At 50.1% G+C, this 18,830-nt stretch overlaps 1 protein-coding gene across 1 annotated transcript; it reads left to right on the forward strand.

The window, feature by feature from the left end:
* Positions 1–258: 258 nt before the first annotated feature.
* On the forward strand, positions 259–4,546 carry BHLHE41 (basic helix-loop-helix family member e41). The gene is made up of 5 exons (XM_040596901.1): positions 259–561; positions 820–883; positions 1,162–1,269; positions 1,516–1,627; positions 1,746–4,546. Exons 1-5 carry the CDS (start codon positions 500–502, stop codon positions 2,768–2,770), a joined length of 1,371 nt encoding a protein of 456 aa, XP_040452835.1. The 5' UTR covers positions 259–499; the 3' UTR covers positions 2,771–4,546.
* Positions 4,547–18,830: the final 14,284 nt, after the last annotated feature.

Genomic DNA, 18,830 nt, shown 5'->3' on the forward strand with positions numbered 1-18,830 from the left:
ACGCTGACCGCAGCTACGGCAGCAGCAACGCCGGCGATAGCGGTAACACGGGGGAAAGCCGCTGCCTGGAGGGGCGGACCCCGGGCCGACGGCGGGGACCCCCCCCTCGGCAGCCCGCGGAGGGCTCCCCCCCCCGCCCGCCCGCCCCCGCCCGCCCCGCCCCCCGCCCGCCCGGCGCGCGCCGCACGTGAGCCGGGTGCGGGGCTGGCTGGCGGCGCGCGTGCCCCGCGGGCAGGCACGGCGCGGCGCGGCGGCGGGTGCAAACTCGCGGCGCAGCGTGTGCTGCGGGCGTGTGCGCGGGGAGCGGGAGCGAGGCGGGCAGGGGGAGCGGCAGCGGCGCAGGCAGGGGGGGACGAACTGCCGCACACTTTCGCCACTGCACGGGAGAGGGGGACGGAGGCTGCATGTGCGCAGCGTCGCTCGCGGATCTCCAAAGACTGATCTCAGCATCCCGCAGGCTCAATCAGAAGCAGCGACGAAACATCAGCCGCTGCCAGACATGGATGAAGGAATCTCCCGCTTGCCGGAGCGGCAGCTGCTGGAGCATAGGGATTTTATAGGGTAAGGCGCCAGGGCAGTGTCTCCGTCTCCTGTCTCTACGGCGCGGCGTTCCGTCGTCTGGAGAAAGTGCGGCGAAGCGCTGGCAGCAGAGCCGGCTCCCCGGCGGGGCGCGGGGCTCGCCGCCCTCCGCGGGCGGACCCGGGCGATCCCTCGCCCGGCCCTTCGGGCAGAGCGCTCGGTGTCCGCTCGCCCACTCGAGGAGGTGCTGGGCTATAGGTCTCGCTCTTGCCGGTGCTGGATCTTTGTGTTTTTCTCCAGGCTGGACTACCCTTCGCTGTATATGTGCAAACCCAAAAGAGGCGTGAAGAGGGACGAAAGCAAGGTAAGTAAGTTTCTCGGGCTGTTCCCGCTTAAGCGCTTAATTGGGGTTCGCTCAATTTTACAGCGCAGCTTCAGTGCCAGGAGCATCCCCGGGGGGCACCGCGTTTAACTTCCCCCCCGAATCGCGAGCGGGTTTACGAGCGAGCTGGCACGGCGGGGAGAGCGGTGCCTTGGCGATAATTTGCGCGGCATGTGGTCGGCATGACATTTGTTTTGGTTTTGATCGTCGTTCCGGGGGACTCTGTCTAACGCTGGGCTTTTCCGGATTTCGCTAACTAGGAAACGTACAAACTGCCACATAGACTGATAGAAAAGAAGAGGCGAGACAGGATTAACGAATGCATTGCCCAGCTGAAGGATTTACTGCCCGAGCATCTGAAATTGACGGTAAGGTGCAGAGGAGGGTAGATGTACACGCAGATGCAGGCGCCGGCAGCCTGCCCGCGGCGCAGCCCCCGTGGTGGCGGGGGTGCGGGACGCCGGGCTGCCCGCCCGCCTGCCGGCTGCGGCGGCCGCCCTGGCCAGTTAAGGCCCCTCGGGGCCCGGTTTCCCCGAAGTTACGGAGGCGGCGTTTGGCGGTGGCCGAAGCGTGCCGGGAGGTAGCCGAGCCGCCCCCATCCCTTGCCTTCGCAGACGCTGGGACACCTGGAGAAAGCGGTGGTGCTGGAATTGACTTTGAAACACTTGAAAGCGCTAACAGCCTTAACGGAGCAGCAGCACCAGAAGATCATTGCTTTGCAGAACGGTAAGCGGGCCCCGGGGGGCGCCGCCGCTGGGGCGCACCGAGGGCGGGGGGAGGCGCGGAGCGGGGCACTCGGCGCCGGAGCCGCGGGCAAACGCTGTCCCCTCGGTCTCTCCCGCAGGGGAGCGGTCCATGAAGTCTCCCGTGCAGGCCGACCTGGACGCCTTCCACTCCGGCTTCCAGACGTGCGCCAAGGAAGTGCTGCAGTACCTCTCCCGCTTCGAGAGCTGGACCCCCCGCGAGCAGCGATGCGCTCAGCTCCTCGGCCACCTGCACTCCATCTCCTCGCAGTTCCTCCCTGGCCCGCAGCTCCTCTCCCCGCCGCCGGGCCCCCTCAGCAAGGGATCCTCCTCCTCTTCCTCCCCGCCCGCCCCCCTCTGCGCGCCGGGCCACAAGCCGGAGGGCCAGGCTAACTGCGTGCCCGTCATCCAGCGGACTCACGCCGCCGAGCTGAGCGCCGAGACCGACACGGACACGGACAGCGGCTACGGCGGGGAGGGCGAGGCGCGCCCCGAGCGCGGCCCCACGGCGGCGGCGACCGGGGGGCCGCTGCCCGCCCTGGCCATCAAGCAGGAGCCGTCGGGGGAGGAGGCGCCCCCCGCGCCCAAGCGGCTGAAGCTGGACCGCGGCGGCAGTCCCCTGCCCGGCCCGCCGGGGCTGGCGGCGCGGGGCGCCGAGGCGGCGGCGGCGGCGCTGGTCAGACCCGACGCCGCCCTGCTGGGCTCCCTGATGGCCCTGGGGGCGGGCGGCGGCGGGGCCCCCTTCGGACAGCCGGCGGCGGCCCCTTTCTGCCTGCCCTTCTACTTCATCTCCCCCTCCGCCGCCGCCGCCTACATGCAGCCCTTCCTGGATAAAGGCAGCCTGGAGAAGTATCTCTACCCCGCCGCCCCCATCCCGCTCCTCTACCCGGGCATCCCGGCCCAGGCGGCCGCTGCCGCCGCCGCCGCCGCGGCCGCCGCTTCCTTCCCCTGCCTCTCCTCCGTGCTCGGCCCCGCCGAGAAGGCGGCCGCCGCCGCCGCCGGGCTGCCCCCAGCGCCCCACCTCCCGCACCCCTTCGCTGCCGCCGCCGGGCTGGCCGCCGCCGCCGAGCCCGGCGAGGAGGCCGAGACCGCAGCCGCCGAGGAGCCCGGCGCCGAGGGCCCGTGAGACGCCGCCGGCCGGGAGCCCCCACGGGCTCCCCGCCGCCGCTGCCCTCCCCTCGGACTGGCCGCCCCGCCGCGGGGCGGGGAGGGGCCGTTGGGCCGGTACCTGCGCCCCCGGTTGCCTACGGAGGGCAGGGCGCTGTCAGCCAGGGGCCGCGGGGCCGGGCCGGGCCGAGCCGGGCGGCGCCGGGAGCCGGCGGCCGTGGGGTGCCGGGGCCCGGCCCAGTGAGCGGCCGCCCCCGCGGGGAGCCCCGCTGCCGAGGCGGCTGGTCCTGGCGGCGCCCCCGCAGAGGACCGTCGAGGATAAAATTTGCTACTCAGTATTTTTTTAATGTTCGGCTTTATAAATGCATACATATGTTAAGGAAAACAAAACAAAACAAAAAAGAAGAAGGAAGAAAAAAATAGTAAGGATACTTTTTTTTTTTTTTTCTCTCTACAAGGTAACTTAAATGTTGCACCTTATTTGGAATGGGTTTATACAGTGTCCCTAAGTCCCACTTAGGAACTTGCACTTCTTGTCCGGGAGACCTGGGTGGGTTCGGGGTGAGGGCAGGGGGCGAGGCGAGGCGAGGGGGGAAGGGCAGACCCCAGCACCCGTGCTAGCACTTTACTGAGAACCGCAGTGTGGAGGGATGCGCCCTGAGCCCAAACCTGCAGTGCCTTGAGCACCCGGGGATGCTGCTGGCTCCAGCGAGTTTTGGGTGTGCAAGGGAAGGAGGGTCCGACCCATTATGTAACCTTGTGTTTATATATATATATATATATATATATATTATTTTTTTTCTTTCGGCTAAGGTATACAGGTGTGGCAAGTGCATTGGTTCTCACCCTGTCTTTATTTAAATTCATTATGTTCCCCAGAGGTTTTTCCCCCACCCTTGCTGTATAAAATGAATGTTTCTGCACTGAACTACAAAAAGAAGCCCCCCCTCTCTCCCCCAAGAACACACAGAGCAGCTCATCAGCCTGAACTCATTTTATCCTCAATTCTGAGCGACACAAACTGGAGGCCGTAGGTGAACACCTCACTGTGCAATCAGTAACGATTAGACCAGTCGGGGTAAGTTTCCCATGTGGGTTCTCCCCTCATCCCATACGCAAATATCGCGATTTCCCTTTCTGGAGACAAACCAGACACCAGATAATCACACAGATAAAGCTTTTATAATAAGGCTTAAACCAAGACCTTGCCTAGATATTTTTAGTTTGTTGCCAAGGTAGCACTGTGAGAGATCTCACTTGAATGTTATGTAAGAGGTGAGACACAACAGCCTGGTGAGGAGCAAGCGCGTATCCGGGGTCTGTCAGTCCGTTCGGTGCATCTGCTGCTGCTGTTGCTACTGTTTGCCTCAAACGCTGTGTTTAAACAACGTTAAAAAAAAAAAAAATCTTAACTAGCCTACAGAGTGGCTGTATGTAAATAGTTGTTAATACATCCAATTAATGATGTCTGACATGCTATTTTTGTAGGGAGAAAATATGTGTTAATGATATTTTGAGTTAAATATCTTTTGGGAGGATTTGCTGAAAAAGTTGCACTTTTGTTACAATGCTTATGCTTGATACAAGCTTATGCTGTCTTAAATTATTAAAAAAAAATAAATCCTGTCTGCAAGAAACCAGCTGTTTTAGAACAGTTTAGTATGTGATATATTAGAAATCAATCTTTATATTCAGTATTTTCCAGCACTCCATGAATTCTATTATCTAAATATTTCCACACTATTTTGTGATTAAAAAAATTCTTACTAAGGAATAAAAACTTTAATACACAAAATGGGGTTGTCTACTAATTAAAAATCTTACGATAATAGATAATAATGGGTGCATTGAGCTTCAAAACGTATGATTGCTTGGCTGATGATAATCATTTAATGCCTTTTCATATTTTCAGTCGGGGTTTGAATTTGCTTGGTTTCCTTTAATTCACTTTAGCAAAGTCTGTTTTAAGATGTGCATGTTTCACAAAGCAAAGTACAAAGCATGTGTGTGGAACATGTATGTTTCTTCCCGACAGCTACTTTTTCCCTCTCCTTTTCACTTGGAGAAATATGAGAAATACTCATCTTCAAAATTAACACTTTACAGCCCTGGTGCTGCATGGGAGCTGTCTTTGCTCACAATGAACAAACTTTGCGATTTGCCTGACAGTCTAATGACACATCGCAATCTCTGGAGGAATGATGTATGTCCCAGCCTGGAAATCCTCTAAGAAAACCGAGCATTTGGCAGGGGGATGTGTGTGGTGGGTGTGTGTGGTGGGCAGCAGGAGGGGGGATAGAGTGGTGGAAATAGGCAAGTAATTCATAAGCATGGAAACCCAGCACCATAAAGACTTGCACAGATTTAATATTTGAGCTGCAGATCACCTTTTCTTTCAAAAATTCTTCCTGTTGCAGAGAAATAAAATTAAGAAAACCCTCAGACAGTAGGCAATGTTTATGTAAGAGAAATACAAGGGAAGCGTTTCGTGCTCCCTCTGCTGGTTTTCCACTACCAGTGACTCCGTTTTGGAGCTTCCCTGAGAATGAATGAAGTTGGAAAGCAAATACAATACAAAACTCTTAAGACTCGTGTGATTCCAGCAGTCCTTTAAAGTATCGAAGGAATAATAAATGGGGTGAAAAGTAAGTGCTCCTTTTAAACCGTTCAAATGGGATTGTTAGGTATACGTCTTTTCACACAGAAGTTATAGTAATATTAATTCCTATTTGAAAGAGATACAGGAGGGCCATCTGCACACCTACCAATGGACACACAGAAGTGCTGTTTCCACGAAGTGATGACAATGGAGCACAGGCTGTTACATCACATCAGCGTACCTGTTGAAGTCGGTTATTTGTGGGCTGAAATCAAAGCTTATCAAAGGTAACGGGAAAAAACGCTCGGTTGTCTTTGAATCCTGTCCCTGTGCCTTGCGTTATCGCAGGAGCGGAAGTGAACGAGGTTCAACCCTTCAACTCGGTAACTCGCCAGCCACTTTACTTTGACCTGCATACTTAACCAGCTTAACACTTGTTACGTGGCCAGAGTTATGCTGGGACAAACGTGCTCATATACTCCAACCCTTCATACTAGGGAGGGAATTGGCCTTACTGAGCACGAAGCTCTTCCTACTGTTTTACTATATGCGCAGAGAGGGTGGAGCCACCAGCATGTTTCAAAAAAAATGTACCCCTCATGAACAACTTGCATAGTTTGAAACCTGAGCATGGGCTAGCTGCTTCATGTCTTTCTCAGATTTCCAGCCTTTGGGAATATGTATCTGTTTAGATTTCATTGGGCTATAAACCTAGATCTTATAGGGTTTTATCAATTTCAGTATTTACCATGTACAATAACATTGTTTTTATTAGCCCTTGAATCAAACGTGCCAAATGACTTCACACCGAGTTCCAGCATCAGTGCAGTCTATTAAATTTTATTACATAAAGCATAAAGACAAAATATGTGTATTCAGATAATATGAATGCCTAACAAAAGCAAACACATGAAAAAAAAAAGGTTTGTAATTGAGGCTGATAACCCATTGCTGCTGAAGAAAAAAGGCAAATGACAGGAGGGACCCTAGTGTCAGTTTAAAATTATCAAATTCCAGGCTTCCTCGGATTTCTTTGGAGCCTAAATCAAATTGTATGTTTCGTATTTTCTCGAGGTTAAAAAAGAATCATGTAAACATTGGACAAGAACCTGACAGGTTTAAACATATATCCACTTCTGTGCAATAATACATATTATCAACACTCGTTATTTCCTACCTACTTCCTACAACTGTATGACATATGGACCCTCATCCACACTTCCCGAGTGCCAAGGGTGCAGGACTGGGTGCTACATTTATTGCATGCACCTGAGTACATACTCGGTTTTCTCATAAACCACATGATAAGGGATATAAGCTGGTAAATGTATTTTCTTAAGCAATAAACTCTGAAAGCAGTATATTATAGTGCCATGAAAGTCTGTTATAGCATGTTAAATAAACACAGCTGAGATCAAGCCAATGGAAGGTAACAACATGCACATTCCACTAAAGGTCACAAAAATTTTATGTTTGGAAGGATTACAGTTGTGGAACTCAAATTGACCATCAGCCTTGTTTAAGAAAGGCCTGACCTACCAATTAAGTCAATGTGAATCCTTTTCTTGAGTGTAACGGGCTTTGGAGTAGGTCCTAAGTCTGTTTTGGGGCCTGTTTGTTTGTCTGTTTAATTTTCACCTGTAGTCAGGGCAGACTGAACATCTTTGACATCCAGCAAGCCTGGGGACTGTGTGCAATGTGTGTTTCAGCACCAATAAATTTATAGCCTGCCCTGCACCCTGGGTCTCACAACCTATTTCCTTTTCCCTTCAAACATCAGCTCTTGGAAGTCATGTGATCTCTGCCTTCTTTGAGAAGTTTCCTGCCTGCTAGTTGCAGAAATGAACGTGAAAGCATGACCTCAAAGAAAGCAAGTAACAAAAATGCCAAATTTTCTCTCCGCAAAAAAAAAAAAGGATTTTTTTAGAGCCGGTTTCACTCAAGAAGGTCTGAATCTGAATCTCTATTTACTCTCTGGTTATACTGCAGTCTCAGGGTAGCTCACTGCAAAGCAGCAAGAGGAGCCAAAGGCTCACCTGCCACTAGCAGTGCTGTGCAAGTCCTAGGCACGTGTGGGCTGGATGTGAGCAAGGGTGAGCTGCCACTGTCACTTCAGTCTCTGCATCCTTCCTGTGGCTACAGCATTTCAGTCTCCAGGGTTGTCAATCTGTCACAAACACTAAACTCACGGCAGCCTCAATTAGGCCGTGCCGCAGGCTGCGCAGAGCTGCCCTGCCCCAGGCCGAGCAGCAGAAGCTGTTCTGCCTCACTGAACTCACGGGGTGCCCAGTGGCAGCGCACCTGCTGCTGCTGCTGCTGCCCTTTCCTGGGGTGCAAGCATGCCTCTTCCTGCCTGGCACTCCCCAGAGGAGGCAGGTGACGCCTGGGACAGGTGGGAAGATGTCATCTTGGTTTCGGAAAGCACAGACAGTGATCCCAGGCAGCTCTACTGGGCCATGGGGGAGGGGAGAGTTCTTAGTTCTTCTGCCTCTGTAAAGGCCAGTTGGTTGCGTGGGTTTTTCACTTTTATGTATTTTTAAAGCTTGTGCCCAAATCATTCTCCCAAATAAGCAATTTCTAAAGAACAACCTCAGGAAAAGAGCTGTGTAAATATGGCACCTTCTTACTCAGCAGAAAATTAGCTCCCCAAGTGTGTTTGGAGCGATACCTGCACTACAGAGCCAACTGAGCTGACATATACTGAAATGGATTCAATTCTCACTGTACTTTATCAACAAAATTGCTAAGGCTCCAGCCCTGCAGTCGGTGGCAGGCAGGCACACAGCTCTGCTTACGCATAAAGTTGTTTGCAAAGAAGCCCATCTATATAGGAGCAGCAGTCCATCTGCACGGTCCGAATTATGGCATTAAGGGTTTCAGACTTGGTTAAGAGCCCACTGAACTGAGTGGGCAGGTTTTGATCCTGTGAGTAGTGGCACTGATTACTACTTCTGTGGTACGGAGATCAAGCTTCCAGTAAAGGCTGTAAGACTGGGCCCTAGGTTCCAGCTGCAGGACTGACTTTCCTCCTTGGCTGGAATATGAGTATCTCCATCAAAACCAAATGGGAACAACCATAAACCACCGAGGGCTGACTGTAACAATAAAGCAGCCTGAAATGCAGAAAAAAAGCTTTTCTGGGCAGAAAGATCGCCAAATGTGTTTGCAGGAGTAGCAGTCAGAGAAATAGAATGTATTTTTTAATATGCAAGTTGAACTCTTTTCGTTCTGCAAGTATTCCGAGAGGCTGAAAAGAACAGCTCTCCTCAAGATGAAAAATTTTTTTATGCTGTGCTTAAAAAGACAAGATTGTCAGCTCAGCTGATGTGCCTTCGTGTGGATGGCAGCAGAGGTGACGGCGCAGGGTACCTCGGGGCGTGAGGGCCCCTGCCCACCTGCCTCTGGTCACACGTAGGTGTTAGCGCGGGACAGCAGTCCTGGGTGACACCAGCCCGGGGTACAAAGAGGCCGTTTCGGTTATTGTCAGAGAACCGCCTGCACTCCCTTCAACGGGATCCCTTCAGAGTTCAGCCCGGGCACCCACGAGGCCGGCGACGGCTGGAAGGGGGATCAGACCTGGCGGGGAGGCGGGTCCGCCAGAGGGGAGGCCACGGCGCCCGGGGCTCGCCCTGAGCCCCGCAGGGCTCCCCGGGATGGCCGAGATGGCACCTCGGGCCGCCTCCGCCGGCCGCCGGGCGCGGGAGCTGCTCCCGCCCCGCTCCCCCCGCCCCGGCTCGCCGCAGCCCGCAGCGCGCGCCCGCCCCTCGGGCAGCCGGGGGCACCGACGGCGGCCGCGCGCGCACGGCCGTCACGCGCGCACCCACGTGACGCCGCGCACGCTGCCCGGCACGTGCGCTCGGCCCGCGCCGGCGCGGAGAGTGGGGGCGCGGGGGGGGGGGGGGGGGGGGGGGGCAGGGCCATGGCGGTCCCCTGGCACGGCTGGGCCCCGCCCCTCCCCGCCCCGCCCCGCCCCGCCCCGCCCGCCGCCGGTCGCTGAGCAGGTCGCGTGTCTCCCGGTGGCGCTGCCGCCTGGCGCTGGGGGCGGCCCTGGGCGGCACCTCAGGCGCACCGGCCGCCGCCCTGGCCGGGCCCCGGTCGCCGCGCTGCTGGCCGGCTGGCCGCCCGGGCGGCTTCGGGGCGAGGGACTGCCCTGCGGGTCGGGTCTCCTCTGCTAGCGGCGGCTGCGGGCCCCGCTGGCCTCTGCCCGCCCCGGGGCGAGGCGGGGCGGCTGCCGGCGGATGGCGCGGGGAAGGCGCCGCCGCGGGGGACAGCGTCCGCGGGTGCAGGGCCTCCCGGCTTCAGGCGGTGGGCAAACCCCTTGCACGGGTCAGTCGGGCTTTGGCAGCCCCGTGTGGGCTTCGTGGCTTGCTGGTCTTGCGAGGAAACGGGATTTGCCTTTGTCCTTGCAGGCACCCCCCGAGCCTGCCGTGTACCTGGGTTGAAACGGCACTGGTGGCCTTTGGACTGCGCAGAGGTAGTAACACCACCAATGTCACGGCAGATTCGGGGAGATGGTAAGTTTTAGCACTGCCTGAGGGCAGCATTCAGAGTTTAAAACAAGTTGGATTTGGAGTCCTGACATTCAAGAGGCGTGCTCAATGCATTCTGAGCAAACAGAAATGCAGTGTTACACAGGCATGGACCAATTCTGCTTTCTTGTGCAGAAAGTAACACAGACCGAGAGGTCTGTAGCCCTGGAGGGCATCAGCTGGAAGGCTAATAAACTATGATCTCGGAACTCCTGAGTAGAAACTGATTTTTTCGCTGCTGATTCTTCTCAAATAGCGTGTTGTTACCGTGAAGTTCTATGGATATAAGCAAAACATGGTCTGTAGCAGAAGACAAGACCTCTTATTAGTAAAGCTGATGCCACTGGAAAACTAGACAAGCTTTCAAGCATTCCAGCCTTTTTGTAGCTTCACGAAAGGACTTTAGCACCAGGAGTGCTTGTCCCCCTAGCAGAATCTGCTATGCATTTTATATACCTGAGCTTTTTATTTATTTAGGAGCTGCCGCTCCGCCCTCACCCTGCCTGTCATATATCCAGTCCTCCCACAAATGTGTGCTTCTGAGACATACCTCAGAAAGCCCAAGGCTGGAGGACTGTGAATGGCATCCCACGGACCTTTCTGCTTCAGCCAGGGAAAAGCATTAGTACCAGCCTCAGCAGCTCTTGTTAGTTTGCTTCCTGCCATGGCCAAGGGACCTAGGGTAGTCATCGATCTTGGCTGCACCATAATCATGCTGCTCCTTGCATGAAATGGTCTGGACACAAGAGCCATCAGGTTCTGTGTGAGAGCCACAGCCACCCTGTGGACAGCTTCCCCGAATGGGAATTAACCACAGATGGTGGGACCAGAAGAGAGATGTACAAACTAGTTAGTAGGACACATCTGCACCCCCTGCTTGCTCTGGGCCTCAGACAATTATCACTGCCTTCTACTTGGATCTCGGGTCTAAAGCCTTTCACAGAGGTAGATGCACAAATCAGTGTGTTTTTCAACAGATGAACTAGATTTGCTACCTTTATTTCAAAACTGTTGGCAGTGGCAGCACTCACCAGGTGGCAGGGGAGGCTGTGGCTGGAGGCACCTGTTGGACAGCACAGAAAGATCAGAAGATAACAGAGTCATCTGAGAGGAGAAACCTAGATTCCAGTCCTACTTTGCAGCATGTTTATGTATTTCATGCTACAAACCCACTGGAATAAAAACAGATCTTCACAGGAGCCGGAGCAGGAACTGGCACTCTGGTTTCCTCTTCCCCCAAGTGAAGACCTTAATCAATAGGGTAAAGCTATTTCTCAATAAGTGACTGCTTAATTCTTCTGTGCAAATGAGGACAAGATCCACAGGACAAACAGTACACACATCTCTGAGAATACCTTTTGCCCAGGGCCTTCCCACAGGGAGCGGAAGATGCAGAGGTCTGCATGAAGGGATCTCTTCCTCAAGAGATCCTTCCTTGGAGGAAGAATATTCAATCCAAATCGCTCACTGAGAGAGAAAGGTTCTAGTTACCAAACTATTACTCACATGCAGGGCAGCTCCTCTTCCAGCCTCAGCTTTTTGTGTGAAGCGTGGTGCCCTCTGTTGTTCTAGAGAAAAGCTGCTGTGAGTTAGGGGACTGAAAGCATGAATGTGAGGTTGGTTTGGTTTTCTTACAGATGCTCTGGTTTTGATATACAGGCTGCTTGCTGGGTCTGCCATGCTGAATGCACTGCAATTGAGGCTTTGGTTTCCTGAGTGAAGTCAGGAAGGAGATACCTGTAGAGGGGTGTGTACCAACACAAGCAGGAAAAACTGTTTAATAACAGACTGCTTAAAAGGATAGGTGTGTAGAATAGGCAAGAACTGCTTATTACAGGTGCTACCAAGGTAACTGAAGGGTATGGGAATATGTATGGGCAAGGGTCAGAGTTAAGGCTGCCTGTGCATCCTTCAACATCTCCTGACATCTAAAGCAGAAGGAGCTACCATGGCCTAACAAGCTGCCATCATTACATAATCCTCACCGGCACTCCAAGTCCGTCTGTGAAGAAAAATGTGTTTGTGTGAACCTGGGCTGCCTGTGTTCCTGCCCCTTGGCACAACAGAAAGAAAGAAGCTGTATGTTTGGATTGCAATTTGTGCTACAGAGCGGAGAAATAAGAATGTAAAAAATATGGAATAAAAAAATCAAAAAAAGAATGTAAAAAAATACATCCGTCTGTTTGCAAAACATGAAGTGCTTTGCGAAAAGCCTAACACAACTGTTTGCAGGGCCAATTCTGGTGTTGTAAACTACAAGGTAAGTACAATTATTTAAAATGACCTTTGAGAGTAATCTGTGTGCCATGCCCCAGGAGCCATCTACGGGAAGCGTGCTCCCATCAGTGTCCTGCCAGGCCCAGAAGGCATTTCCAAGAGTCCATCTGTTTGTTGTGATTGCCGAACATGCAAAGTCTGCAATAACTGTTTTTAAAAGTACACAGTAATGTCACAGGGTTGCTTGAGTTTAGTAACCGCAGGGCAATATGTTCAAAAGGGTAGAGGGCAATTCAGTTGCCTGTTAAATCAGTGAGAAGGTAGCGCGTGTTCCTTCCTTTTGTTTTACTCTGAGATCATCTATACCTTCTCTAGGAACAAGGCTGCCTGGTCTGGGATAGCATGCTGGCAGGTTAGGGCTACGCTAGCATTTTCCCATCAAATCATTTGTATTTGTACAAGCCTGTAAAGAGGGGACCTCCTCTCTTTCCCCAGGTGTTCCCGGTGAGTCCATGTGACAGTGCCTTCAAGACGCAAGCCTGCCCCTTGCCTGAAGGCACCTCCACGTTACTGGAGAGTCTCAAGCTTCTGGCTGGGCCAGGAGCAGAAAGGCAGTGCAGAACGACTGCCTCACAACTGCATGCTGCACAGCCGAGAACAGAACACTTTTTTTTCCTTCTGATCTATCCCTGTTATCAATACTGAGAGGCAGGTGAAAATGCAGTCCAGCCACGCAGTCGTGAACTGTAGCAGGAACACCACTGTGAAATGCCAACTTTTTTGGATGTGGTTTCAAACCACAGTAGTTTCTTGGGCAGCTTCAAATCTAAATATAATTACAGCTGGCTCTTTCTAGCTTTTCTGCATGGCTTTCCTAGCAAAACGGGTGACTTGCATATGATGACAAGAGAAGCAGTAAGCTAAGTAGTTACCTGAAAAAGAAATCAGAACAGACTCGGATTTTTAAGCCCAAACACAGTCACCCCAGAACTACGTCACTTGGATGGAGTTCCTTTTACTAATACCTCTCAGTTACCTTTTCACCTTCTGGCTTTAATCAGACACGGAGGCAGTGAACCACAGTGAGCCCATCTCCTGTACATCAGAGAGCATGTGCATTTCTATAGCCAAAGTGAGGCATAACAATGCCAGGAAGATTTTTCCTTATTCTTAGGATCTAAGAATATTTTAAATCTCGAAGGTGAAATACTGATGGAGGTTAACTGAAGTCTTGATGATCTGCATTACAAGAAACACAAACCTGACACTTTAACATAGAGTAGCTTGTTATTGTTGTTGTTAATCTTGCCTTCCCCGCTTTGCAGTCCCTGCCAAAGAACTTACAATAAATGGGTTTAATTCTGCAAGGAGCTGAATTCCTTCTGCATATGCTGAAACCAGTGTGCTAAAATCAATGGTAGATGAAGACATTAATTTTGCAGAGTAAAGCTTTAAGTTTAAAACAGACTCATTAGATCTCAAAGGTAAAAGCTTTATTGGTGGAACCTGGTGCAACACTTGCAAAAGGAGAGATTAAGAGTCACCTCTTTTGAAGTGCTTACATTGTTCAGTTTGGAAAAGAGATAAATCCTCTGCTATCATGAAGAGGATTAACCTCTGACTGAAGGGCTAGGGAAAGCTTCCCCTCTGAGTAGGTTATTTCAGGAACTCCAGACCAAGGGTACTGTTTACTATTGAGCTGCCCATGCCCATTCAGCTCTTGCTGTAGAGCTAGAGGCCAAATATTTGGCCAGATGGCTCTCCAGCCTGCCTGAACCGTTGTTGGGCAACTCTATTTCTGTGTGATCAGAGCAGACTTTTTAGTGAACGATCCATATACAAAAGTAGGTGTACAGAGATGAAGGGCATGTACTTCTGTGAAGGCCCTTTACCTCCCTGTGCCTTAAGTCTCCCAAGCTGACAAATGGGATAATGCTGTCTATTGACTTGACTACACACACACATATGTGTGTGCGCATATATAATAAACGTATATGCTTGGGATCATTGTTATTCAACAACAGTAACATAAGAAGATAGTTTTTATTTCTTGGGAATTTTAGGCTGTCTTCCAACAATGAACAAAGACGTGTCAAACAAGCAATTTCACCGGGTACTCGTGCTTCCCAGGCTATTGAGCCCCTGGCTTTGTACTTGCTCCCAGCACCTAAAGTATGTGCTTCCCCTGTGTGACTACACGCCTGGGGCAGGCTCAGTACATTTTTCCTACCCAAGGAGAGAGGTGCTCCTAGAAGTAGGTGCTTCCTGGTGTACAGTTCCTTAGATGACCACGGACAAAGGTAGCAGCAAGAACTTTATTGAGCAGGACATGAGATAAGATATCATTACCTTGTCAAATGCCAGCAGCTGCACTAATTATTACCTAAATGTGTTCAGATGGCAACATCTTAAAATGATCTTTAATCGCAGAACTGAGTAGTAGCATTGAGTCTCTGTGCTAAGGCGTGCTGATCTGAAGATTGCTTATTCTGTGCAGCTCTCCAGCGCAGCTGAGGTGTTTATTAGTGAAATGAATTTATTGGGAGCAGCATGTAGAAAACACCTTGGAACTGGCAAACAACCAAAAACCAAAAGGCACCCTTCTACAATTCTAACTTTTGCGTCCTTTATCTCTTCAGCCCCTAATACCAAAGGACACTTAGATATCTACAGAAAACTGTGAAATAGCAGCCTGTCGTGGTGAATTACTAGTTGCATGCACGTTGTTGGAACATCATCGTAAGACTTATGGAACATTCAGGACCACCAAGAAAATCTCGGCCTGCTCAGTCAATTGTTTCTATCGATTAGGTATAACACACTCCCAAGTAGGACTTGCAAAAGGATTTAGGCTGCCTTTTGTAATAGCATCACTTTGCAAGAAGAACAGAGCTGAGCAAAAGTTGAAATGAGAAGGCTTAATTCCTTTACTTGCCTTTCTTTTTTACCTCTTTAGTGAAAGAAATCCATGTAAAGCCAAACAAGAATTCACCTTCAACAACCTCCAGCTTCCCTCAGCACACCTGCATCTTGCTCTCACTGTACAGTAAAACTAATGTGGAGTGACTTCTTGTCATCCTCTTAGCACGATATAAAAATATACTTCATTGCAGTAGTATCTAGATGGCACAGCCAAGATCAGGACCACGTTGTGCTAAGTAGCATTTGCCAAACAAATAGGAAACAAGATGCTGTTCCCCACAGAGCATCCGTATATATAGACAAAGTCAAAGGGGATGAAGCAGTATTATCTCAAGCTTACAGCCGCGGGACTCCAATCCAGAGGGATTATAGTAGCTTGCCCAAGGTCACACACAGGAAATCTGTGGCAGAGCTGGGAAATGAAACAAGAGCTTGCCAGGCACAGGCAAATATGCCAGGCACAGATTAAGCTCTAAAACGGAATGTTTCAATCCACATCTGCACAGGTTTCAGAAGGCTACAAGACCTGAGCCCTCCTAACAGAAACTGCAAGAATCACATCATTTGTGCATCAGCTACGCATGTGCCGTGACTAGGAGGACACAGTTCTTCATAAGTATTGTTGCGTCCTTTCTGAAAGAACATACTTAGAGATGGAATCCTGCGTATTTTACATGATTCTCTATTATGTGCTATATATACACCTAGAAAACCTGCTTTTCAACTAGCTGCGTAGCTACACTGCTCCGGGCATGCCAGCGTGTATTGCTGCCCTCTCGCGTAGACCTTGTTGTAATTGCAGTGTTGTGACAGAGCTGAGGGGACAAGATTATCTGGTGCCCTGCATCTAGCATAACCTTTCACACCAGTTGTACAGCTAATGGACATTGTTACCTTTCTCATTTAGCCATGTGGCTGTCTTGTCCACGCTCATTTTGTACATGAGACAAGCTACATGACAATGGAGAATCCAGGTCATAGTCTTGGTAACCATGATGCAGGTTTGCTAGGTCAAGAGAACAGTTAAGACTACTTTGTAGCAACAAAGCTAGTTAAAGGTTGGCTGGTGTTCTCAGGTTTCTCTTCAGCTTTCTGGAACGGCCAGCTCTAGCTCATTGACCAAATTTCACCGCCGGTTGATTATGACTGCTAAAGTTGAAGCATCTTTCCTGGGCACATAACATTTAATGAAAAGCAGTTTGGTACACCTGATAAAAGGGATATGCTATTTCACATTGTGACAGTAATTTTATGACAAGCTCCATAGGCAATGACAAAGAAATTCCAGTTATACCCCACTTAAAAGCTGGCCTGAATTTTGTTTTAGCAACAGCTGCTGATGGCACCCTGTGATACCACGTCACTGGCTCTAAAGCTGGATGATTCCTTTCACTTTCCATCACATGGGTAGCGAAAGGGACTTCAGGGCAAATATGGATCAGGTTAAAGGTGTTTTACATCCTCCTTCCCTCCCACCTCGACACCCCCCTCCCCACCCCACCCTATTTTTTTAACCAGAAGCCCTCCTTTTAAAATACCTAGGCAGGTAATTATTGGCACTCATTTGTGTTTCACTGGATAAGGCTTTTTAAGTGGACTTTTCATAAGCCCAGCGGGAGCGCTTCTGAATTTTTTTTTCCCAAACATTTGCTCATTAAAAAGAAATCATAGAAAACTTTTCTTCCCTCCACTTTGACCTAGGATTGAATATCAGATCTCTTATATTGCATTTTCACACGAAGTCTTCCCATTACTTACCGCCTTCCTCCTTCTGCAGGAAGTAAAGCAAGACAGAGTGTGTACGTGAAACAAGCGGCATGGAATAGCACATGCAAAAAAGATGTACAGAAAGGGAAAAATACAGCTTGAACAATAGCATCATTCTGTATTTTGCAGGAACAGTACACATGAAAGCATGCTATTGGGAAACAAGCCAATATATAGGTAATTAATAAAGTAATCACATTATGAGATAGGGATGTGGGACATAGCTTATAACTGTTGCAGGACAAATGCGTGTTACCGTACAGGAACCTGTCCTGCTGATTGGACTTCACATTGTCGTCATAACTGCTTCTCCTTGATATAGCTGTGACTCGAAGGACTGGAAACTTAAATCAAAGTCTCCTATATTCAGCTTGGGTGGACCAAAGCAAATACTGGAGATTAACACCCAACTGCCACTCTTGCAGCTGAAAACCTGTTCTGCTGTAGCTGTATTTCACCTGTCAGCTTCTAGATGACTGAACAAAAAAGTGTGGATACTGTGATGACACTCTCTCACTCTGCCAGAGATTGCAGAGATCCCTGCAGCCTTTCCATAGCCAGGGATTCAGGTCAGAAAAGCCTTTAGAAATCAAACTTTAGTTTGCATGAGGGATGGACATCTGTTTTAGCCAGGTGTCAGTGCAGAGCAAATACACATTCACAGGGCAGAAACACCAAGGCTGTCTATATGACAGCAAGGAGGTTTCTTGCCTAGGGGAGGCACAGACAAAACCAACAGAAGTGGCCTGAGGACACTGGCAGGGTCTGAGTCGATCAGACAGCTGGTGAGGTTGCTCAGTTAAGTTTATCATCTCCATTTGCATCAAGTTCCTTGTCGAACTAGCACATACCAAGGAGGCTCTTTTCAAGACTTTAACAATTCAACCCCACAGTTTGCTGACCTGACAGCACACTGGACAGGGAACTCACTAGAGGATGGAAAAAAGTACACTGCATACCCACCTGGAAATACACAACAAAACAGACCAGTAGAGATTGTCTCCATCCAATGTTTCTGGAGAAAATTAATGGTGAAGTGGTGACTGACCTAGGAAATACTCATTAACACTAGCTACAATACCAAAGGTAGCAAATATATCATTTTCAAGAAAGGCAATAATGGGGACCATTGCTCTTTGTGCCTTACTTCACACGCTAGACAATTTAGTTGAAACAATCATTAAAAATCGGTATTATAAAGAAATACCACCTAGCTGCCAAAGATGTGACAGGCAGAACTTAGTACAGCTTCTAAAAAAAATGGACCATTGATCTGGTCTAGCTTTGCAACTCATTAGTGCTCCAGCTACACTGAGCTAGTTAGTGCTGCAGCAGTCACGCACAAATATACTACTTTTTTCTTTAAAGACAAAGCAAAAGATCAGAACCATTCGCTGTAGCCCTGGCTCTACTGAGCATGCTGGGAAACTTTAGTTACCACAAAACCCAGCCAGCTGACTTGCACAGAAGCAGAAAAGGGTACCTTTCAGGAGCAGAGGTACTCTACAACTTACATGGTCCCGCCAATAGGAATGTCATGTGCTAGGGTTTCAGTGAAGCTCATGACACTCTTTGTCTTATCGCCGGTCAACAGTGCTACTACTGTTAGCTCATTTCTCCTCCCATCTAATGAGATTAGGCTCCAGCTGGCTTACGAAAATCCATTTGTTGGGATATTACACTAAGGACTGCATTTGGATGGCTTAAATCACCAGTCTCTAGCTGTAGCAGGTTCCCTGCCTTAACTCAAATGATCTCAAGCAATCTTCACAGGCCCTCCAGTCTTCAGCACAATAATGAAGCCTGAATTGGGTCTTTAGTTCTTTGTTCAAAGTTCAGTTTCTTCCTGCTCCTGAAGCATCTGTGCACATTGTTATTTGTTGTGTGAAGATTCTGTACATTCAGTTCCTCTCCCTGATCACCTCTCCAAGCAAACCCCTGCCTCTTTGGTTTAAGTTACGCTTCCTCTGAGTCACTGACCAATTCTATCTTTCAGAATTAGTATTAATCTTAGTAACGGCTCCTCAGCTAAAAACAAGCCACTC

Source organism: Falco naumanni, chromosome 5 (assembly GCF_017639655.2).
Source record: "Falco naumanni isolate bFalNau1 chromosome 5, bFalNau1.pat, whole genome shotgun sequence".
NCBI lineage: Eukaryota > Metazoa > Chordata > Aves > Falconiformes > Falconidae > Falco > Falco naumanni.